The 24,949-nt window shown below is 42.2% G+C and overlaps 2 protein-coding genes across 2 annotated transcripts; both read left to right on the top strand.

Moving 5' to 3' along the window:
- On the top strand, nucleotides 12,600-22,958 carry LOC109834755. The gene is made up of 7 exons (XM_020402776.1): nucleotides 12,600-12,789; nucleotides 13,273-13,360; nucleotides 13,587-14,059; nucleotides 21,131-21,200; nucleotides 21,307-21,358; nucleotides 21,474-21,870; nucleotides 22,427-22,958. The coding sequence occupies exons 1-7, from the start codon at nucleotides 12,732-12,734 to the stop codon at nucleotides 22,939-22,941; spliced, it is 1,653 nt and encodes a 550-aa protein (XP_020258365.1). The 5' UTR covers nucleotides 12,600-12,731; the 3' UTR covers nucleotides 22,942-22,958.
- On the top strand, nucleotides 23,483-24,211 carry LOC109833326 (2S albumin-like). The gene has a single exon (XM_020400959.1). It carries the CDS (start codon nucleotides 23,671-23,673, stop codon nucleotides 24,112-24,114), a length of 444 nt encoding a protein of 147 aa, XP_020256548.1. The 5' UTR covers nucleotides 23,483-23,670; the 3' UTR covers nucleotides 24,115-24,211.

Genomic DNA, 24,949 nt, shown 5'->3' with positions numbered 1-24,949 from the left:
ACTCAATTAAGCACAACTCTTAGTCACAAACCCACAACCCCAAATTATACTATGAATGTAAATACAATAAGCTCAATAGGTTGTGTGTGAACAAAGAGATAAAACAATATAAACTCAATATGAAATCTAGCTTATGAAATTAAGAACAAACTTATAAAATGCTAGAATTGAGTTTAAGGAAACTTCTCTATAGATGACAAGAGAGAGGGAGAAGAATGAATGCTCAAACACCAAGGATGATCTCCACTTGCTCTTGTGAAATTTGCTCCACAAACCAAACTCTTGTAAATGCTTAAAAGCTTTTTAAACAAACACTAAACCCTTAAACAAAACTCTTTAAACTTGTTTTTAAAACTCTCTTAGATTGGTTGAAAACTGAGATCAAAGAGAGTTTTTATAGCCTCCAAAACCTCAGACCAAAACCCCTTACAAAAAGACCAAAAAACCACCTGTAACGGCTCTAAAAAGAGCCGTTGGGACTCCAGCGGTCGACCGATGAAAATCGCGGTCGATCGGAAACAAGGTCAGAGTCGCAGGAGACGTCCAGAGAGTCTTCGGTCGACCGGGTGGATGGGCGATCGACCGACCTTTTTTCCGGTCGACATCTCGCACTGTTCAAACCTGGAAAAGTTCCAGAGACATTTCCGGTCGACCGGTCCGGTCGACCGGAATTACTGTAGCAGTGCGCATCTGTCTTGTAAAAACAATTTAAAATAGTAAATGAACTCCAAAAATTATGAACTTTTGTGGAAATGTTCTAGACATGTAGAATAACATGTCAGAGAAAGAATTTCTGAAAAAGCATTTCCCAGTTGAGAGAGATAAATGTTTGAACACAAAAATACAGTTTCTGAAAATCTGCTGTGATACACGATTTTGTAAAATCAATTAGGCATAGTAAATCAACTCCAAAAATAGTAAAAACTGGAGGAAAGTTTATAAACATGTAGATAAACATGTCAGAGAAAGAATATTTCAAATATCACTTCCCATTTGTGAAAACCCATCAGTTTTGTAAAACATGTACGAACATGTGCACGAACGAAAACGTGAATTTGTAAATTCCTTTAAACATAACAAATCAATTTCAAACTTGATAAAACTTTGAGAAATGTTTGCAAATAATATTTTGAGCATGTTACAAAAAGAATTCTCTAATTTGCATTTCCCAATTGTAAAATCTCATTATTTTGCAAAAGTGTTCAAAACATGAAAACTCAAAATCATGCATGTATATATATAACTATATATATACATAGAAACCAAATACGTGTGTGTATATGATATTGAGCTTAAAGTACTTAACACACATAATATAAAACCTAAACTAGATTACCCAAGCCGATCTTGATCTTCAATAAGCTTGACTTGGTACACTTTGCGGATGAAGCTTGAACTTGATCTTTAACTTGAATTGTATGTTGCTTCACTCCACAATTCCGCCAACCTCCATTTGATATCGTCGTTATGGCGCAATCCATCCATCCTCCAACTACGTTGTTTGTCTACAATACATAGGAAAACACAAATACTAGACAAACAACATTAGTGATAAATTGTTTGTTAAACATCATCAAAACAAGAAGGCCAATAAAAACCGTAGCTCTTATCTCGGCGAAGCGAGATAATCACTCTTCTTAAGATTACCGCAACGGGATAATCCTAAGGAACGGATCCGGGAAACTGTAGATCTGACGAATCTCTCTCTCTTGCATTGAAGAACTCGATCCAATCTCTCCTCCTCCTCTCTGAAATCCGTGCACCTTCAGTCTTCAATCCGGCAGGGCTTCGCCTAATCTTCCAAAATTCCAGATCTCAAAAAATAAGGACCCGGGGGCTCTATTTATAGGCTTTACGGACGTCCGGGCGGTTAAAACCGCCTAAAAGGCTATTTCTGCATTGGAGACACCCCAGGGTGTCTCAAACTGGGCCGAGACACCTTAGGGTGTCTCGCTCATGCTGAGACACCTCGGGTGCCCCAGTTCAGTCTGAGACACTCCATTATGCCTGTTCGTCCGTTTCCGCCGTAACTTCTTCGTCCGAACTCGGATTTGAGCGATTCGAAGTGCGTTGGAAAGCTGGCGAAGAGTTTTATAAGCTTTAATGATTAGATCATCTGTGGGATAAATGAGACATGACGAGTATTTCACCGTTTGTGAATGACACGAGGTGCCCGATTAGTCCGTTCCTTTGTTATTCCGGAATTCTGTTAGTTCACGTAGTTCGTCGGTTTACTTCAAGCGTTCGCCGACATCAATCAAGCTTCTGTGAACCAGATGGTGACATTCATCGTCATTTCTTAACATTGAGCTCTTCGTGGAGACCTACAGGCAATTTTCGATGCCTACAGATACCCCCTCCAAAGCGTTCCAGACTCGTTTCTTTTGTAGAAGAGGCTAAAACACTTTGGATGTGATTGGTCCAGCCTTCAGTCGGCGTAAAGGACCTGTAGTTAGCTTCGATTCTTGACTCCTTCGATTTTCAGTCTACTCGATGCTTTGATGAATAGCTAAAATCCTTCTGGCGCTGCGTTTATCGTCTGGCCGTCGTCGAAGTCTCAAATCTACAACTGATGAGTTGAGTTTGGCTCGTGTCATTGAGTTGACTTTTTGATCGCAACGCGTTAACTGGCGTTGACCTAGGGTTACGCGTTGACCGACATTGGCCTAGGGTTTCGAACGTCGTACGTTGACTTTTTGGTCGCAACGCGTTGACTGGTGTTGACCTAGGGTTACGCATTGACCGGTATTGACCCTAGGACTTCGAACGTCGTACGTTGACTTTTTGGCCGCAACGCGTTGACTGGCGTTGACCTAGGGTTACGTGTTGACCAGCGTTGGCCCTAGGGTTTCGAACGTCGTGCATTGACTTCTTGATCGTAACGCGTTGACTAGCCTTAACACAGTTTATACTCGTACGTTTGCTGGAGCATACACAGTTTAAGCTCTTAAGGTATTGGAGCACGGTGATCCCAAATGTCGGAGCTGCATGACCAACTGTTAAAGCTGATTCATCTGCATGTATAGATTTTATCTTGAAGTTGTTGGATGCTCAAGTCATGAGACCAACTAATGGAGCTGGTGCGTCAATGGCTCGCATTTATAGAATTTTTGGCAAATTCTCAGCCATCAACGGGTTTGATGAGCCTTTACCGACCACCGTTTGAGTCGGGCTAGTATGCAGATTATTTAGATCCGTTCTGCACATAACGTTGTGCTAAAAGAGTTAACTCTTTTAGTGCTACGACATTGAATACGTAGACTTTGTCTTTCTCACGGGAATAGACTACCCGGCAACGTGTGTTAGACGTAGACTTAGGATTTTTGGCAAATCTAGGATTTTTGGCAAATCCTCAGCCATAAACGGATTTGATGTGCCTTTACCGACTACCGTTTGAATCGGGCTTACATGTGGATTGTTTTAAGCCCGTTCCGCATGTGACGTTGTGCTAAAGGAATGAACTCCCTTAGACTTGATGCTACGACTTCGAATACGTAGACTTCGCCATTGTTACGGGAATAGGCTACCCGGCAACGTGTGTTAGACGCTGACGTACCCCTACTTAGGCTTCAGGATAAAATTCCCCATACTGGAATTCTGGTGTCTTCTTCAATCGGAGAAAGACTAAACCGGCAACGCGTGTTAGGCGTTAACTTATCCCTACTTAGGATTCAGGATAAAATTCCCCGTGCATGTGAAGCACGGATTTTAGTGTTATTAATAACAACCTGCCACAATGTTGAATATGTGGTCTTTTGTTCTTTTTACGGTCAAAGACTAACCGGCAACGCGTGTTAGGCGTTGACCTATTCCTACTTAGGATTCGGGATGAAATTCCTCATACATAAAAAGCATGAATTTTTGTTGCTACGATGCTGAATACGTAGACTCGATCGTTTTTACGGGAACGAACCACCCAGCAACGCGGGTTAAGCGTTGACTTATCCCTACTTAGGCTTCGGGATAAAATACCCCAGACTGGATTCTGGTGTCTTTTTCAATCGGTGAAAGACTAAACCGTCAACGCGTATTAGGCGTTGACTCGTCCCTACTTAGGAGTCGAGATAAAGTTCCCCGTGGCATAGATGTACGGATTCGAAGTTAGAATTGTGTCTCTTCTCAGGTAAAGACGGAACCCAAAATGGAAGAGGAAGAATTTTATATTCTATCTCCCGGCACGAAGAGGAAGAATTTTATATTCTATCTTCAGTTGGAAAAAAACTCGAAGTGTGATCTCCACCCCAGAATCCAGAAAGATGAAACTAGGAGGGATCTTCCACTCCGAGAATCGGAAAGATTAGTAAACCCTACTTTTAGGATTGGTGCTTGATTCAAGAAAGAGTTCCTCATTTATTAAGGGGAAATTCGATTTCGACCCTAACTTTTATAGTTGGCTGAAAAAGGAAAAGACAGAAGTCTTCGTTTATCGAAAGGATAACTCAATCTTAGTCTTAACTATCGCAGGTTTGACTAGTGAAGTTGGAGACAATCCTAACTTTTATAGTTTGATTGCTCAATTGAAAGTGGACCTCTCGTTCATGAAAGGAATCGAGAAGAGAATCTGGTTGTGGCCGTAACTTTTATAGGTTTGACCAAGGAAGCAGTGGAAGTGGGAGGTTTGAGACGATCTTACTTTTATAAGGCTGATCGTTCAATTTGAAAATGGACCTCTCGTTCATGGAAGGAATCGAGAGGGGACTTTGATTGTGGCCCTAACTATAGGAAGGTTTGATCAGGTAGACCGTGAGAGGGGGAGTACAAATCACAACGGGAGGGTTGACTCATACAAATCACAGTGAGGGTTTAGTGTTTATTACTTTGTTCGTAATGATCGGGTTATCCCTAAGAAAATTACATATAGTATTCTTCCGGGAACTTCCCATTACATGAATCATCCACCCCCAGCTTCCTTCTTGGACCTGGGTCTGACTTTGTACTCCGTTACATGACCGGGTTATCCTTAAGAATATTAGCGTAACATTCTCCAGGAACTTCCCATCAACGGTAGGAAACAGTTTAGACTCATATACCTATTGGAGTATCGGAAGGAGCAGTTTATACTCTTATACTTGTCAGAGTCCTGAGAAGCAGTTTATACTCGTATACTCTTCGGAGTGTTGCTGTTCTTAATTGGCTTACCCTAGCGTTATGACGCCGGCTTCAACCAAGGTTTGGATGTTATTCTTTAAAGTAAAGCACGCCTTGGTGGGATGAAGGATCCTCCTGTGGTACGCGCAGTACTTCGGATCCGCAGTATTGTCAACTTCCTCCTGATTCGTGATGGGTGGCAGCTTGATCTTGTTATTTTCAAGAAGGGTTTCGAAGATGGCTGGAACGTCTTCGTCTTTGAATGAGTATTCTTTTTGGAGCCTCAAATCCGAAGTCTTCTGCTGTCTTCGGGGATGCTGTTGCGATGTCTGATTAACATCAATAACCGTTGTAGGTGCCTTCCCTTCCTCATGGGAAATGAGACTCGGATTCAGAGGGTTAGCCATCGGTTGGCTTCTTTCGACCTTCCTCCTTCTGAGGAAGCGTTCGGCCTGCTCTCCACACACCTTCAACTCTTTCCAGGTATTGAGCGGCTCTACTCCCATAACGTCCAAGATGTTAATGAACAAGTTGTTATGACAAGTCTGCAAGACAAATTCCCCCGTGACGGGATCCTTGCAGTTCATTGCCTGATTGCGGAAGCGTTTGATGAAGGTATCCATCGACTCTCCGTCTTTTTGTTTCTCATCGAAGAGTGTCCTGATCGACACTTCGGCGTCATCATCGAAGAAATGAGCGAGGAACATGCTCTCCAGGTCCTCCCAGCTGTTAATGTTTCTGGGCTTGAGACGGCGGTACCAATCGAAGGCGAGCCCGCGAAGAGTGCCAACAAATGACCGGACCATCAGAGGTTCGTTGCCAGAGATCACTCCCAAATGGGACTTGAAATAGATCAGGTGCTGAGTGGGGGAACCCTTCCCGTCGAACGGCGTGAAGTTGATCAGGTTGAACTTCGCCGGATACGGGATCGATTCCCATTCTCTTGGGTAAGGACACGGAATCCCGGTCTTCTTCACCTCTCGAGTAGACATCAGGGCATCAATTTTGCTCTCGAGATCCTTCATCTTTTCGTCCTCATCTATATCCTGTTTTGGATAATTTTCGAGAGGAATAATGTGGCCACCCCCAGTGTTATCATCATAGGTGGGTCCACCCCCAGTACTGTTGTCCTTAGTGGGACCAACCCCAGTGTTATTATCTTTGGCGGAACCACCCCCAGCGTTGTTATCTGTAGGGGGTGCATTTGAACCACACCCAGTATTTTTGGGCGGTGCGTCCGCCATGATGATTTCGTCCACTTTTGGATCGCTGTCAATTGTGGCGTTCTGGGTGCGACGGCTGGATTCAACTCTGACTTGATTGGACAGAACCCAAATTTGTTGATCATGCTCTTCCCTCATTCGCATCATGGCCATTTCCATTTCTAAGTTGAAGTTCTCTTTTTGTTTGGCCAAGGCATCCTCAACCATTTTAGTGATCTCGTCTGTGCTAACCATCAACACTTCGCGGGATTGACCTAGGCTGGATACCGTTTTGTCAGAAGCGACTGCAGAGTTAGCATCTGACACTTTGTCATCCGGGGATAATCCTTGATTCATCCTCTGATAGTCCCTTTGTCTAACGGTTCCCGACCGTAACCGAGTTATACGTTGGGATATGTCCGAAAGATGACGAGGATTGAAGTTTCGCGTTGACTTCCCCTTATCAACCATATTAACTGTGACTTCTGGAAGTTCATCATCTCGCATAGTTGGACTTTTTCTACAGAAACGCCTTGGGTTGGTCTTTGGCGTTCTGGGGGAGATCCTTTCAAATATCGAGACCCTCTGTGGAGCGGTCTTGGGGCAGCTACACGCTGATAATACTGCCCTGATAATTTTAGTATACGAACAGTGAGAGTCCGTTTCCCGGGTACTTCTCTTTCGAGATTTATTCGTACCCCCAGCCCGATAGTACAACTCATCGACGTTGCGGTCGGAGTAATCTATCGGCTGCGTACATGGATTCTTAGGTATAATGCGTTCGTCTGTCTGACGCGTTTTCCTCTGAGTAAACATTGCCTTGTTGGCATTTACAGGAGTCACATGTTTGGGATCACACCCTTGTGAGGGTGAAACCTTAACGGGCTCCTGGTTTTCTGCACGTACCCCCAAGCGGGCCGTTATGGAAATTAATTCGTTAGGAGGTTGCGTACGACCCCCAGTTCGGATGTTTGCTCGAAGTTCCTTCAACGGTCTCAAGCTTTCCTTAATAGGCGCTTTGCCTCGATCCTCGGGTAGAGCACCGATGCAATCCTTCAACGGGACTCTAGATTTGGGGAGATCCACGCTGTCATAGGGCTTCGCCGGAGGTGCGAGAGCAATAGGAACGAGATCTGGAGTTGACAAAGGCCGGAGAGCAGCCTCGGATGCTTTTGCCTTAGGCACTAATCTGGCCTTTGGCATCCAACCTTGCTTAGATCTTGGTGGCTTTTTGACCACCTTTCCTTTCTGTAACTCCTGTGCATTCCGTACAAGGATCCTTGTCTGCGCTAGCAGTGCGCGGCGCTTATGGATGCGCTCCTCAAGAGTTGAACGGTTTCGTTTGACACGAACCCATTCATTAGTAGGTGGTTGGGAGGAGGTTCCCAAAGCTTGTTGCTGGGACGCTTTGCGCCTTCTGAGCTTCAGATCCGCATCATAGCAGATCCCGTCAACAGGCTTCAAAACCTCGGCAAATTGACGCGAGAGACGTTGACGGCGCCTTTGACAAGCCCTCTTCGTCAACACTGGTGCACTTTCAACGGGCAACTCCTTGACTTTCGAGGAGTTGTCACGAACGTTGGATCTAGTTTCTTTGGAAGCCGGCGGATCGTTGCGAGGGGTAACTACAACAGCGACGGCGGAGAGATCGTCTTCTTGGGTCTTCAGACCTGAAGACCAGCGGATCTTCCTGGAGGAGGAGGCTTTCCTGCACCTGCTAGGAGAGGCAGATCTGGAGGAGGAGGAGGAGACATATTCCTCGAACTTCTGCTGGTCGAACTCGTATTCGACCTCTTCGAGCACTGGGATCTTGATCGTTAGCTACGGCACGACAGCCTCGGCAGCGAGGCTATTGTCTCCCACTGTGGTCGCCAGTTTGTTTGCGGTGAAAGTTGATATTTCCATTGTTATCGAATCTATTACAACTTTAGTCGTTACAATAAACTCGAATTAAATAAAAAAAGTTGATCTTTTTATAAGATCTCTTTACACAATGAAAATAAAAAATTTACAACTTTATCAAACAAACGCAGAGATCGTTTATCGGTCTTCTGCTTGCGTGGGATCTTTGCCTGTGTCGGGGTGTATCCGTGGACCACCGTCGATCAGATCTGATTGCTGAAAAATTGGGCAGAGCTTCGTCTACCGCGAAGGGATCGAGAAAACCGTAGCTCTTATCTCGGCGAAGCGAGATAATCACTCTTCTTAAGATTACCGTAACGGGATAATCCTAAGGAACGGATCCGGGAAACTGTAGATCTGACGAATCTCTCTCTCTTGCGTTGAAGAACTCGATCCGATCTCTCCTCCTCCTCTCTGAAATCCGTGCACCTTCAGTCTTCAATCCGGCAGGGCTTCGCCTAATCTTCCAAAATTCCAGATCTCAAAAAATGAGGACCCGGGGGCTCTATTTATAAGCTTTACGGATGTCCGGACGGTTAAAACCGCCTAAAAGGCTATTTCTGCATTGGAGACACCCCAGGGTGTCTCAAACTGGGCCGAGCCTGGGCCGAGACACCCTAGGGTGTCTCGGCCTTGGCCGAGACACCTTAGGGTGTCTCGCTCGTGCCGAGACACCTCGTGTGCCCCAGTTCAGTCTGAGACACTCCATTATGCCTGTTCGTCCGTTTCCGCGTTTCCTCCGTAACTTCTTCGTCCGAACTCGGATTTGAGCGATTCGAAGTGCGTTGGAAAGCCGACGAAGAGTTCTATAAGCTTAAATGATTAGATCATCTGTGGGATAAATGAGACATGACGGGTATTTCACCGTTTGTGAACGACACGAGGTGCCCGATTAGTCCGTTCATTTGTTATTCCGGAATTCTGTTAGTTCACGTAGTTCGTCGGTTTACTTCAAGCGTTCGCCGACATCAATCAAGCTTCTGTGAACCAGATGGTGATGTTCATCGTCATTTATTAACACTGAGCTGTTCGTGGAGACCTATAGGCAATTTTCGATGCCTACAAGGTACTTCAAAGATTCAACATGCAGAATGCAAATGCCGTTGGCACGCCCCTTAGAAGTCAGTTCAGGTTATCTGAGGAGCAATCATCCAAGATTGATGCAGAGAAGGAGTTCATGAATAGAGTGCCATACTCATCATCCATTAGTAGTCTTATGTATGTGATAGTTTGCACGAGGCCGGGTATTGCCCATGTAGTGGGAGTTGTGAGTAGGTTTGTCAGCAATCTAGGGAAGCAGCATTAGGAGGCCGTGAAGTGGATACTGATACTTGAGAGGGACTAAAGATATGTCACTGTGTTTTAGGAGAAAAGAATTAGCACTGCAGGGAAATGTGAATACAGACTTTGCCAGTGATCATGATACAAGGCGAAGTACCACAGTATATGTTTTTACTTTAGGGTCGACAGCAGTGAGCTGGGTCTCACGTTTGCAGAAGATAGTGACGTTGTCCACGACTGAGGCAAAGTATGTCATAGTAACTGAAGCTAGCAAGGAGATGATTTGGTTGACTGGATGTCTGGAAGAGTTGGTCTGAAACGGGGAACAAAGTTTTTTATTGTGATAGCCAGAATGCTATACACCTTGCCAAGAACCCAGTTTATCATGTCAGAACAAAGCACATCGACGTGCGTTACCACTTCATATAATCGCTGATAGAGGGCAGAAAATTACTATTGGGGAAAATCTTCGGAAACCAAAATCCTACAAATATGTTGACAAAGGTAGGAAACATTAAGAAACTGGAATTGTATGTAACTTCAGTTGGCCTTCATACATAGGAGATGACTACAGAGCCACACTAGGAGGACAGGTAGGATCACCAAGATTGATATTGATTGAAGAATGAAATTTTTCGGGGAGGAGAAGGTGCTTGCGAAGATGGTTGGAGTTCAAGAGAGCTTGTTGATGGAGGTTTGGTCTCCAAGTGGGAGATTGTTGGTTTTGAGGTGTATAGACCCAAACCTAAGAACAAAATCAGAAGCTGAAAAATACCTTGATCAGTTGACCGAAGAAGCAGATCAGTCAACCGATTCGACTGTAGGAAAGAAGCTGGAAAACATCTCTTTGGTCAGTCGACTAGCGGGGTGCCACTAGTCGACCGACAACTTGCACGAAGCAGCCGAGAAACCCCTTATCAGTCGTCCGATGCAAGTGCATCAGTCGACCGATATCGAGTCATCCTGTTTCCTGATTCAGTTGGGAATCTATTTTGAGTTAGGGTTATATATATATCCTGAACGATTTTGTGAGGATTTGTACACGAAAAAGAGAGGGTTTTGAGAATACTTTGAGAGAGAGATCTCAGAGAGAGTGATAGCCTTTTTGCAAGCTTGTAATCTTCTTCAATAATCAAAGAATTTCTAGTGTGGCTTCCGAGGACGTAAGCACATTTGCCGAACCTCGTTAAATCTGGTGTTCTCTCATTTTATTTGTTCTTTCCTAAAAAGTTTTTCGTTTTGCTGTGATTTCTTGCTTGCTAATTGTTCGTCACAAGATCCGGACGACACGTTGCACGGAAGTTCTTTGACATGTTGTCGATAGATTAACCCCAACATGAGTGTGGTCTTGAATCCACACCATGAAAGTCAAATAAAGTGGCTCGTTGGCCATGTGAAGAAACATAGCCTCAAATGCATTAGGTGCGTTCATTTGAATACCCCCCCAAAGGCTATGTAGTAGCGCCTTTATTCACCCATGCAAAATCCCCTCCGGCTATGAGATAGCCCTCTTATTCAAGATTGATAGGTGATATGCTATGCTTTAACAATCGCATGCTTGGAGCATATAAATGGAGGTGTTTCAACCAATGGCGGAGCATCCCACGTGAGCAAAGTGTAGTGAGAGTTTGCTCTTCTCCGTCTGCAAAGTGTGAGATTAGGATGTAATTTGGGTTTCTTGTGGGTTTGAGTGAGAGTGATACTCTTGTAATAATATCCCGATTTCCATTAGTGGATATCTTGCTATCTTTGCCCGTGGACGTAGGCATAGAAGCCGAACCATGTAAATCCTTTACTCACTTGTGTGTATGTTTCTTTCCTCTTTTTTTATCACTCTAGTTGAGCTCATGTCTAGGAACTTTCATTAATCCTAACAATAATTTAGTATAGCAGAAGTTACTATTGAGATAAAATCATGTTAATTTCGACATCGAGAGGTCTCAATACAAATGAAACCTGATAGGTTTGGAGAAAATTACCATATCACTTCCTGCTCAATAAAACTTATTTGGTGTCTGGAAGGCAGAAGTCAGCCTGAAGAATAGGTCTAAATGCCTAATCGAAATCCTTTAAAAAATCCAGGTTCAAGCCAACATTATTCAAGAACCAATTCCAACTTTACCCATATGCCTTTCCAAATACCAAACTTTAAAATTGAAATCCAAAATGGTTCGGTGAAATCGATAAACTTTCACTCTCCCAAACATATTATATTGAATTCGATTCTTGCCTAATATGAATGAAGGATACATAACAAATAAAAAAGAGCCTATTGTAGGAAATGAGTGCCACAATCAAGAATTTCTTCTCTCCCCCCTCTCTCTCAGAATACGTAATCTTGATATTTTTTAGTGAACAATTTTTCAAAACAGACTCATTCGGATTTTTATTTTTCAAAATCGACCGTTTTTTCTTTTATTTATCAAAACCGACCGGATTTTGTGATTAGCAGATTAATCACTATCCTAAATAGTCGGGGTTGCCAACCCCGACTATTTAGGAGGGTGTTAAACCCTAATTAAGGCCTTTAATTAGGGTTTAACACCCTCCTAAATAGTCGGGGTTGGCAACCCCGACTATTTAGGATAGTGATTAACCTGCTAATCACAAAATCCGGTCGGTTTTGATAAAAAAAAGAAAAAACGGTCGATTTTGAAAAATAAAAATCCGAATGAGTCTGTTTTGAAAAATTATTCTTTTTTAGTTGAACATTTAATGTCATGGATCGTTTTTACTGGATACTCTTTCTCTCAAAGAATACTTAATCTTGATACCTTTTAGGTGCACATTAAATGTCATGGTCCGTCTTCACTGGATACTTTCTCCTCTAATATAACTGCCCATTTTCTCGCAAATGCAAAGAAATTAGTTACGATTCCCACTACTTACTCAAAAAATCAGAAATAAAATCGTGGGTTAAGCCAATGCGGATCATTTAAAGAATGAAAGACTCATATGGGTGTTAACCCAAACACAAAGAGGGCACAACGAGTGACAAAAGGAACCTGCTACTAGATAGAAATTGGCACAGGAAAGATGCCTGATTAAAGTAAATCTATCAGTAATGTTAACTTGAGTCTACCAAGAATGCCACTGAAGGAAACTGTAGTAAACAACGGTTGGGATTTGTTCATACGGAAGAACGGCATATCAGGAAAAAGCTGGAGCATAATCTTAAAGGAGCGCTTAATGTCTACTCCGCGAGATCTGCAGCTGCGCTTTTGTTTTTCATAATGGTCTTCGATGGAAGCTGTTTAAATGGGCGACTTGAGTTACAAGGCCCAGTTATGTCCGTATATGGCCGTAAAATGGCCCAGTTATGTGCCATTTGACAACCAGTTTTACTTGTTTTCGGCTATTATTTTATTTTCTGGGCAACCATCGTCTTCGTCTGGACAGAAACTTTACTATTCTCGCTCGAGTACGACCGTTTTTGGGGGTTTTTACTGCTAGAGAGAACGAATCGACTACACCAGGACAATAGACGAGTCATCTTAGGGCTTGTTTGGATTTGTAGGGGGTGAAGGGAAGTTAAGGAAAACTGAGTGAAGGGAAGAGAGTTCCCTTCCCCTTGGTTACACCCCAATTTAGGGGGTAACAATTTTTATACTATTAGGGGTGAACCAAGGGAAACTAGGGTGAGTTAACTTCACCTCCTAAGTGTTCCCAAACAAGGTGAATGAAGGTGAATGGTTCCCCTAACTTCCCTTCACCCTCATTCCCCTCAATCCAAACAAACCCAAATTCAGTCTAACTCTTTTTATTTCGGATTTATACTAATTATTCTCTTTTTTGACAGCTCTAGAAGATAGAAAAGGACCTGCTGTTTGTTTTGTGTTTCTTTCTGCCGCCGATTGGATCCGCCAACGACTCCGACCGCCTCAGTTGTAGGTGATTTTCTTTTATTTTTCTGTCAATTTTAGCTATTAATTAGATTTAATTTATAGTTGGAACGCTTTGGATTGAGATACCTCCGTCATTGATTATGCTTATAATCAACATCTACTAGAGTTTCTAGAGAGCGAAAGCCTTTCATTAGAGGGTGCTATATCAATATCAAGATGATTGTGTTAAAATTATATTGGGGGGGTTTTCCTCCATCTCTTAATACAGGCTTAATTCTGATCACGAAAACTCTGTTGGTATTGTGAAGATGGAGCCAAAACCTACAGGCCCAGATGATTTTCTCGAATATACAGTCCTTTTAGATGAAACCCAGTACAATGAAGGCTATAGAGATGGTTATAGCGATGGCTTGATATCAGGAAACGAGGAAGGGAGGGGGGTGGGCTTAAAATTAGGGTTTCAAATTGGGGAAGAACTTGGTTTCTATCGTGGATGTGTCGATGTATGGAAATCGGTGATTCGTGTTGATTCTGGATCTTTCTCATTGCGCATCAAGAAGAGCATTGAGCAACTGGGAGAGTTGGTGGGCGAGTATCCCCGTCTGGAACCAGAAAATGAAAGGATTCAGGAAATGATGGATACTATCAGGCTAAAGTTTAGACTTATATTAGCGAATTTGGGGGTGAAGTTAGAGTATGAAGGGTACCCGAAATCATCAAAACTGGAGATGGAAGATATTTAATTTCTAAAGAGCCAGATTTCGTGGTAACATCAGATGGCATCGAGTGTATTTTCCCTTTATATTCTGAAGAATAAACCATGAGGACTTAGTGTTTTTCCACTGTCTTATTTCTCGGTTTATAGCTAATTGGAATATATCAATTCCTTCCAGATTTTGGACAGTGAGTCACAACTTTACGTTTCATAATGTTGGGTTTGCTTTTGAGAATTCCTACGTCATCTTTGATATAGAATATTATCATCTAGATTGAATTTGGGTTATGTTACCTTGTGTGTGATTCTTTGCTTTGCTTTTCCTTCTAAGTATCAGCAGTGAGAATGTTATGTAGTGAGATAAGTTAGTTGATCGCAGATGTGTTACTGAAAGATGCCAGCACCCTGTTGAGACTACGTCTTTAATTTTTATAAACTGATTGCTTTTTGTACTAATATAAATGACAATTTTCCGTCTCATTGTGCTGTATATATTATTTTGTGCTTGTTTACTTCTTGGATGGTTGCTCCATTGGAATATCTGTACTCATTCAACTTGTAACAATACATCTGTTAGGTTTAAGACATCAAATGTTTGGTCTTTTCATTAACCTTGTTTACATGTCCCGCTTGCCCTTCACTTATGTGGTTCATATATGGACATTATGATGGTTTTGACTGTTTAAATACATATGCACACACATGTTACGTATCTATCAGGACAAACTTAAAAAAGATTGCGCTTTCTTACTGCCCAAAATTTCTTGTTGAGAGGATAAAATGCTTCTGTATGGTGGTGTGAAATGATCTTCTGATGCAACAGAAGACAGTGATTCAGAGCTGATAAGCTTAATGTACCATAGCTAACTTCTCTATACTTTTTATTTTCAAATGCACAGAGCAGACAGCGAGTCAAGTATGTGATACTTGACTTTTAGATGCATGAAATTGGACTTGTTCAGGGTTATTACATTTTCTCCAAACACCTTCTGGAGAAATTTCTGTATTATAACAAGCAGCTCCAATGAATGGTGTTGTTAGTTAAGGTACTTGAATGGTTTTCAATATTTTCTTTTACCTTTTATGCCTCCGCTTGTCACTTTTTCCTCTAATTGCATGATTTTCTCTTATCACCTTTGTTCTCAAGTAAAAAAACTTAATGATACATTGCGTAATTATTTGTCAAGGAATTGCTGGTTATGCTTGACTTCTTGGGTAACATACTTTCCTAATAAATAATTATATTTCTGGATTAAATTTACAGGTCTTTTATACTTCTTTTTCCTTCAGTTTCTGTGAAACGATAACAAGTGGCTTCATTCATCTGAAATCATTATCTTTATTCTTTACCTGCAATTGCGTTATATGAGGATGTGTCATAGTGAAGCTTCCTTATGTTGCGTGCAGCGGAAATTTCGGCAGCACTTCGGCAGCACAATAAGAGAGTCAGGTCGCAATAGGAATTCATGTTTCACCAAGGAAACAAGAACCTTAAGCAAAATATCTCAACCAAGTGAGATATCAGTTCTTCATCTCATCGGTTCTAGGACTGACCTGTCGAGGGAACCTAAATAAGCTATTACAAATCACACAAATAACGAGACAATCAATTTTACGTGGTTCGGCAAATTGCCTATGAGGAGATTCTACTACATCAAAAAGAGTACAAATGATTACAATCTCACAAAACTCACAAAATAATGCTCAACCAAAGCTCTCAACTTGCTCACAATATCTCCCTCTCACAATGCACAAAAGTCTCTCTAATCTCTGATTACAACTCTCCTCTCTTTTGATTATTGATTCTAATCTCCATATATATAGAAAACTAAAACCAAAACAGACTAGGAATCCTAAAATAAAAAACAAAACAAATTAGGACTCCTAATAACCTCATGTTATAAAAATATATTAGGAATCCTAATAACCTCATGTTACCAAAATAGATTAGGAATACTGCTATCCAATAATTCTCTACCTCGGCGACGTATTCTCAAAACTGAGCCGACACCAACATTAACACCAATGCGTCGTCTCACCAAATTCGACTGCACCAATATGATTGTCTACGTACCCCCTTTCCCAAGGGATCAAGTCGTCCGTAGTTTATCCAAATGGCCGTCAACGGCCTCAACAATCACGAATGTGTAACAAGTTTCGACAATGATCAAATTTATTGCTCGAAACCATTTTAGTGAGCATATCCGCCGGATTATCTTTTGTGTGGACTTTCACAATCTTCACATCGCCATCTTTAATAACATCTCGATCAAAGTGATAACGAACGTCAATATGCTTCGTCCTCGCATGAATAGTGACAGACCGCTGTGATATACCAAGTTCCTCCAAAAGTCTTCGAAGCCAAATAGCCTCATTCACAGTCTCCGTAACTGTCATATACTTTACCTCCGTCGTAGACAAAGCCACCGTAGACTGTAAAGTACATCTCCAACACACCGGCGTATGGGTCAAAGTAAACACATACCAGTCGTAGACCGGTGCTTATCTTAATCCCCGGTATTCGAATCAACATAACTAATGCATAGCTACCCACCTGTAGTGTCCCGTTCATAAACCAAACCAACATTGAGCGTACCTCGAATGTACCTCAAAATCCATCTCACGACGTCCCAATGACCCACTCCTGGATCGTGCATGTATCTCGAAATCATGCTCACCGCCTGTGATAAGTCCGACCTCGTACATACCATCGCATACATCAAGCTCTCAACCGCGCTCGTATATGGCGTCTTCGACATCAACTCTCGATCTTTAACTATCTTCGTTGAAAGATCAGCTGGAAGCTTTAAATGGGCTCCTAATGGTACGCTAACTGGCTTCGTATCCATGCTAACATAAAATCGCTGTAGAATATTTTTTAAATAAGCCACCTGTGTCAAACAAATTTTACCCTTCTTGTCTCGGTCGATCTCCATCCCTAAAATACGCTTCGCCTCACCCAAATCCTTTATCTCAAACTTCTTTGAAAGTTGTGTCTTCAACTCATCTATAGCAGATCTGGAAATAGAGGCAACCAACATATCATCGACATAAAGTAACAAATAGATGTACACACATCCTTTCAACTTACGAAAATATATGCAAGGATCAAACTGGCTCCGAGTGTACGAATGACCAATCATAAAACCATCGAATCATTTATACCACTGTCGAGGAGACTGTTTTAAACCGTATAACGATTTTTTTAATCTGCAAACCAAATTTTCTTTCCCTGCAGCTCGGAATCCTAATGACTGAGTCATATATTTTTTCATCAAGATTACCATGAAGAAATACCGTCTTCACATCCAATTGATCTAACTCCAACCCATACTGTGCCATTAAAACTAGCAAAATCCGAATCGAAGAGTACTTTATCACCGGAGAGAAAATCTCATTATAGTCAATACATTTCTCCTGTGCATAACCCTTCGCAACCAACCTAGCCTTGAATCTCAACGGAGTGTCCTTAATGCCCTCTTTCTTCGTGTATACCCACTTGTAACCAATTACTTTCCGCTCCTTTGGAAGCTCAACAAGCTCCCACGTATCATTCTTGTGAAGAGACTCCATCTCCTCCTGCATAGCTACCTGCCACGAATCAGCCTTCGAACTCTGCTCGATCTCTCTGAATATAGTAGGCACCATCTCATCGATATTCTTCACTGGAGGTGCATACGCAACTGTGTCGGCATATCGTGCTGGCATCCATATGTCTCTCCTCTGTCTCCGAATCGTAATAGAATCCTAAACCTGAACCGTCGGTCCCTGATCCTGCACATCAGTACTCGTATCCTTCGTGTCACATTCGTGCTCGTCTGGCGTCACCTCAGTCGGTACTCTAATGAATACTGTATCATCTAGATACTGTGGAGCTGCATCGATCTCCATCACCTACGATATCTCCTCTGTCGGGTCGCTCTCCACCTGATGAGAGCTGTGAAGCTTCAAGACAGAAGCCTCATCGAACGTGATGTCCTGACTCAACATAATTTTTTTATCAATTGGATCCCAAAGCTTGTATCCTTTGACACCACGTTTGAATCCTACAAATATGGTATTCCTAGCTCGAGGTTCTAACTTATCAGTTCTAACATGATAATATACAGGGCAACCAAATACCTTGAGCTGGTCATAGTCACGTGCTGTCTTTCCCGACCACATTTCCATAGGGTTTTTTCCTCAACCGCAAATGAAGGCAGCCTATTAATGAGGTAGCTCACATATGAAAGTGCCTCAGCCCAAAAGATCTTCTCCAAACCACTTTGCGCCAATAAGCATCAGACCTTTTCCAACAAAAACCGATTTAACCTCTCTGCAACCCCATTTTACTGCAGTGTATGACTAACCGTGAAGTGCCTCTCTATGTCCTCGTCTCGACATAGCTGCAGAAAAGGGTCTGAAGTATATTCACTACCGTTATCGGATCGCAACGTCTTGATCATTCTCTCAATCTGTAGTTCTAATCTCTTCTTCCACTCCACAAATAAATCTAGGACTTCATTCTTATGCTTCATGGTGTACATCCAACAACATCTAGAATAGTCATTTACGAACGTGACGAACCAATATCGACCACCAAGTGATGCAGTTTTGGTGGGACCCCAAACATCTGTGTGCACGTATCCAGGATGCTCCTCGTCCTATGAATGGCCGTCCCGAACTTCACATTGGTCTTCTTGCCAAGAACACAGTGCTCACAGAATTTCATTTTTTCACTCTTGGCTCCCTTCAATAGTCCCTGCTTGCACAACGCCTGCAGTGACTTCTCACGTGTGTGTCCTAACCTGTAATATCAAAGCCTACTCATGTCCACCTCTGAAATAGCTGAAGTTACCTGGTCAATCTTGGTGTTCCCCTTCAGATAATATAGGTTTCGACTGCGGACTCTCTTCATCACCACCAAAGATCCCTTAGTAACTTTCGCTACAACATTTTCAAAGGTCACCTTGAATTCATTTGTCTCCAAAGCTCTAACTGAGATAAGATTTTTTTTCAGCTGAGAAACAAATCTCACCTCCTTCAATTCACGGACTACTGCATCGTGCATCCGAATTCGCACGGTACTTAACCCACAAATGCCATAGGATTGATCATTTTCCATGACTACAACTTCTCCATCGAGCTTCTCAAAAGATGCAAACCAATCTCGTCTAGGGGTCACATGATAGGTAGCATCGGAATCAAGCATCCAATCTGATGCATCCAAGTGGTTCACCTCCGTAGGTAGCATCGGAATCAAGCATCCAATCTGATGCATCCAAGTGGTTCACCTCCGGAGTAATCAGTAGAGAAAAGCTCTGATGCATCCAAGTGGTTCACCTCCGGAGTAATCAGTAGAGAAAAGCTCGAATCATCAGAATCATCGTCTTTCACAATATTCACCTTATTGGCCTTCGGGCCCTTTTTCTTGCCATTCTCCTCCTCATTGAGTTTCGGACAGTCTCTCTTTCAATATCTCTGCTCCTTACAGAATGCACATTGGTTCTTTGCTAATTGATGGCGGCTTCTTGACTTTGACCTCCCTCTATTATCACCTTTCGGATATGGGCTTCTACATCTCGTCGACAAGGCCTCGCCTGAAGTACTAACACGGGAAGTCTCATTGTCCTTCCTTCTCAAATCATAATTTGTCAATGCATTAGTAACTTTACTATAGCTGATAGAAGATCTTATGTTAAACAAAGTGAGCATAAATGTGTCATACTCCTCATCCGATAAAAAGCCTAATAAGATAATAGTCTTGTACTCATCCAAAATCTTCTCATCAACATTCGTCAAGTCCGACAATAACTTCGTATAGTTGTTCACATGAGCCGCAAGCGAGGTGCCTCTGGACATCTGGAATCTGAATAACCTACGCAGTAAATGCAACTTATTCTCAACACTCTTCGTAAGGTACTTATTGTTGAGAATTTTTCATATCTTCATCGCAGACGTCATCCCAATCACATCATCCTGTTCCAAACAGGACCTGATCACCCCACAAGCATTCCTATTCATCTTTTCTCATATCGTCTCTTTATATTTTGGTGGTCTTTCGTGGACCATGATGGTCTCTTCCAATTTCTGAGCATTGAGCGCATCCTGTATGTCGCTCATCCACAAGCTAAAGTTGATTTTACCGTTATACTTCACCACACTAATTTTGATGTTCTGAAAACCAACTTGAACTGTACTCGCCATCGACTTGCTGCTTTCACCTTCTTCTCCCATTGCAAACTAACTCCAAGTTGTAGAGAAAAAAAAATCAAACTTTGATAGAAATTAAGAATTACCCAACTGAACCATAGATTGGATTCTAAATAGATTTCCTGTCCACACGAGGAAAGCGAAATCTCCAACAGCAACTCCTAATGCTATCTCCACCGAAGCCAAGAACTCCAAGAACCAAGCTTCACACAAGAATCTCTCTCCACCTAATTCCAAAACCCTAGATCTGAAATCTGGGCTCTGATACCACTTGTTGCGCGCAGCGAAAATTTCAGCAACACTTCGGCAGCACAACAAGAGAGTTAGGTCGCAATAGGAATTCCTGTTTCACCAAAAAAATAAAAACTTTAAGCAAAATATCTCAACCAAGTGAGATATCAGCTCTTCCTTTCATCGGTTCTAGGACTGACCTGTCGAGGGAACCTAAATAAGCTATTATAAATCACACAAATAACGAGACAACCAATTTTACGTGATTCGGCAAATTGCCTACGTCCACGGGGAGAGGATGGAGAGATTCCACTAAATCAAGGAGAGTACAAATGGTTACAATCTCACAAAAATCACAAACTAATCCTCAACCAAAACTCTCAGCTTGCTCACAATATCTCCCTCTCACAATGCTCAAAAGTCTCTCTAATCTCTGATCACAACTCTCCTCTCTTTTGATCATTGATTCTAATCTCCATATATATAGAAAACTAAAACCAAAACAGACTAGAAATCCTAAAACAAAAAACAAAACAAATTAGGAATCCTAATAACCTCATGTTACCAAAATAGATTAGGAATTCTAATAACCTCATGTTACCAAAATAGATTAGGAATACTGCTATCCAACACCTTCTTGTTATCTCTACTTTCTCTTTGCTCTGTGATGGTAGATTGTTGTAGTATTAGCTTCTTAATATGGGAGGTACTTGTTCCTATGCCGAATGTTCTCAAATTTTACAGGCAAAAATAAGCAATTAGTATCTGCTTTAATAATCTCACTTTTTTTTAAACTTCTGAATTTGGTCTATTCTGGTTAATTGAGCATCTAAAGTAATTTTTCTATCAGGGAAGCATCAAAAGATATAAATGCTATTTATATGTGGGTGGGTGGGTATGATGTGAGCAATACCAGCCACAAGCCTCTTAGAGATAACATTTGGATATTGGGAAATGTTGTTTCTTTCTGCTGCGCATCTTTCTTTTCTATGAAAGCAGAGGCTCAAGGGAAGCTAAATGCTGAAGTCTATGCTCACCTGCTGCAAGCTCTACATCTCTGAAAGTCGAAATGTCCGTGCACTAGAATCCATTGAGCAAGCTGCAAAGCTTTACCCAGAAGCTGTTATTGTCAACACATTCAAAGATGAGGTATACAACAGAGTGGGTTATACTCTGGTTGCAAGCTCTAGTACTACTACGAGCTCATTGTATGATGTTTCTCCGCTGAGGAAATCTGTGTTTAGCATGGTTAAAGCAGCGGTGGAGGCCATTGATCTTGAATTACATTCAGGAACTCATCCACGACTTGGTGTTGTGGACCATATTTGCTTTCACCCTTTGGCTCAATCCTCATTGGACCATGCTGCTGGGATTGCGAGATCTGTTGCCGCTGATGTCGGTAACAAGCTCCAAGGTGTGTATTCCTTTACTTCTAGAATAAATATTACATGAGGACATGATTTTAGAAATTTTTTTGGAGATGATTTTTCATTCTCTGCTCTAGACAGGTTTTGTTCATGCTGGAGCTATTAAAAAATGTTGTAGGTCAGATTAATGATTAATTATCCATAAATTTTATACATCACATATAATTGACTGGTAACTATATTAGCTTGCAAATATTCGACGTGTTTTGGCTTGTGTTCTGCCACTCTGGTTCCATGACGGCAGGATTTAACCAAATTTCGAAACATATGAGCGTAAAGAAATCCTTGTTCCCTGAAGTAAATTTGGCATTTGTTAAAAGAGGTTGTTTCAAGTTGATAACATTCATAAATTTCATCAAATCTTTCACAGAGATGATCTCATTTTGACCAGAAAGAGCTTAGATATAAAAAATCATTCTTAAAGCTGGTGAAATCATTACGAAATTACTTAATTTTTATTTAGCAAGCAATGTGGTAATAACCATTTTAGTCTTTTTCTCCGTGTCTATATGTAATTATCTGCCATTGAACCATTCAATGCAGTCCCCACCTTTTTATACGGAGCAGCTCACCATGACGGCAGAAAACTTGCCTCCATAAGAAGAGATCTAGGCTACTTCAAACCCAACACATCAGCAAACCAATGGGTTGGTGGCCTCCAATCCGACCTCAGAGACCTGAAACTCGACGAGGGCCCACACCAAATTGTTCAAGCCAAAGGCGTCGTTGTCATTGGAGCCTCAAGATGGGTTGACAATTACAATGTACCTGTGCAATCTACCGACATTGAGGCAGTGAAGAGGATTGCTAGAAGGGTGAGCGAGCGAGGAGGTGGGCTTGAAGCGGTGCAGGCTATGGGCTTAGCCCATGGCGAGGAGTCCGCTGAGGTGGCTTGCAATCTCTTGGACCCGACCAGAGTTGGTGCAGCGCAGGTTCAGGCGGAAGTTGAGAGGCATGCGAGGGAAGAGGGGTTGATTGCGGGAGAAGGCTATTATACTGATTTTTCGCAGGAAAAGATTGTTGAGATGTATTTGAATCATTTTCAATCAAAGGCGTAGTTGGCGATTTTGAGATATGTTTTGATAGATATACGTGGTTTATATGATCTAAGTTCCGTGTTCTGAAAGTTCGTCTAATAGCTATATATTAAAGTTTAGTTTTAGCATAAAATGGAGACTATGACTCTGTGGGCATGCGGGAGGAGTTGAACTAGAAGTTTGTACAAGCATATTGCCGTAGTCTATGGGGGATGTTATGCACTCCAGCTCCTCTTACTTGGGCGTTACCAAGTGTTAAATTAACATCTGAGGAGATCCTTATCCCATATCAACTCAGGCTAAAATGACCCATCCCCATGCCACTTCATTAATCCTCTTCGTTTCTTCGGTCGGCCTCCTGTTTGTCCTCCGTTACTGAGCTATATTACTGGTTCCCTCTCCCGTATAGTTACAAACGATGCTTAAGTTATTAATAATAACAAAGCCCACTTATTAGTTAACCCTAGTTTTAAAAGCCCAGTTCTTTAAGCCACGTGGCAACCCAAGCTCCCTCCCATGTCGTCTCCTCTCAAAAGCAACCTCCACCGAGCCCCAACCCTCCCCAAACCAGTCCAACTCTTTTCAGTTCCACAACCCTCCAAAGACCCTAACCCCCACCCCCTTCTCCTACGTGTACCCTCAAACCCCCTGCATGCGCTCCATCTGCTCTCCATCCAGACCCCACCCCTCCCTACAAATACCCCCCACAAACCCCTCTCCTCTCTTCACCCATCGTCTGTACAATTAACAATGAAGCCCATCACAATAACCCTCTTCCTCCTCCTCGCCCTCGCCGCATCCGCCGCAGCCTTTACATCCGAAGAGGATGCTTCGGAGAGCACGTGCACGAGGGAGATGCGTCGGCACCCCCTTGACAAGTACTGCCGCTCCTTTGTGAAGCAGGGCCGACGCGGCGGGAGCCAAGGCGAGATAATGATGGTCGACGACGAGGACGATGACGACGGCGAGGGGGCTCCGGAGGAGTGCTGCAATCAGCTGAGGAGGGTGAAGGAGGAGTGCAGGTGCCCTGCCGTTAGACGCATGACGCGGGAGATAATGCAGCAAGAAGGGAAAGGGTCGGTGGAGGAGTGCCGAGGAGGCCGGTGCGGGGAGATGATGATGAGGGGGATGTTCCTGCCGGCCATCTGTGGGATGGAGCCTCGTACCTGCAGGATGAGGCAGAGGACTATTTAGATGAGGTACTTTAGCCCGCTGTAAAATCAAGAAGAGGAGAAGCTACTAACGTGTGAGCACATCATCGTGTGTGACTGCGTGTAGCTGATGTTTGTAATCTCAGTATATAATAAATAAATTGGGGGGCTTCAAGTCACATTCGATCTTCTATGTTTGACCAATAAGCATTTAAATAGATTCGGAAACTCACTGTTACCAAGAATAGTGTAGAGAATACTACTTTAATCACAACCCTGCATTTCCCCCCACAAGCACTTCTGAATCCTCACTTTTATTTTCTTTTCTTTTTTCTTTAGCCGGTACCTGCAGGATGAGGCAGAGGACTATTTAGATGAGGTACTTTAGCCCGCTGTAAAATCAAGAAGAGGAGGAGCTACTAATGTGTGAGCACATCATCGTGTGTGACTGCGTGTAGCTGATGTTTGTAATCTCAGTATATAATAAATAAATTGGGGGGCTTCAAGTCACAGTAATGGATTCGGATACTCTTCGCTATAAAATAAAAAAATTGAGTCGGTAAAAAAAAGAAAAAGGGTTGAAAGACTACTATTTAATGATAAGCATTAATCGGTAGTTATGATTCTTTTTAAGTGCAAATTAGAAATAAATACAATACACTTGTTACATTTAGAATGTATTATAATTAAAGGTAACAGTCTCTCCAATATTTTCTTATAGTAGAGAGGAGCCAAATTCCACAATAATATTTCTTCCTTGTCTTTTTGCATATATAAGTTTCAGAAAAGAAAAGGCCCTTAACTTTGGGGTTATGCACATATATAATCCATTTATAACATTTTAAGAAGGAGATTTAATCCATTCTTAACCCGCCAAA

Source organism: Asparagus officinalis, chromosome 3, assembly GCF_001876935.1.
Source record: "Asparagus officinalis chromosome 3, Aspof.V1, whole genome shotgun sequence".
NCBI lineage: Eukaryota > Viridiplantae > Streptophyta > Magnoliopsida > Asparagales > Asparagaceae > Asparagus > Asparagus officinalis.
The sequence above is the reverse complement of the archived record's forward strand: the minus strand, read 5'-3'. Positions and strand labels throughout refer to the sequence as shown.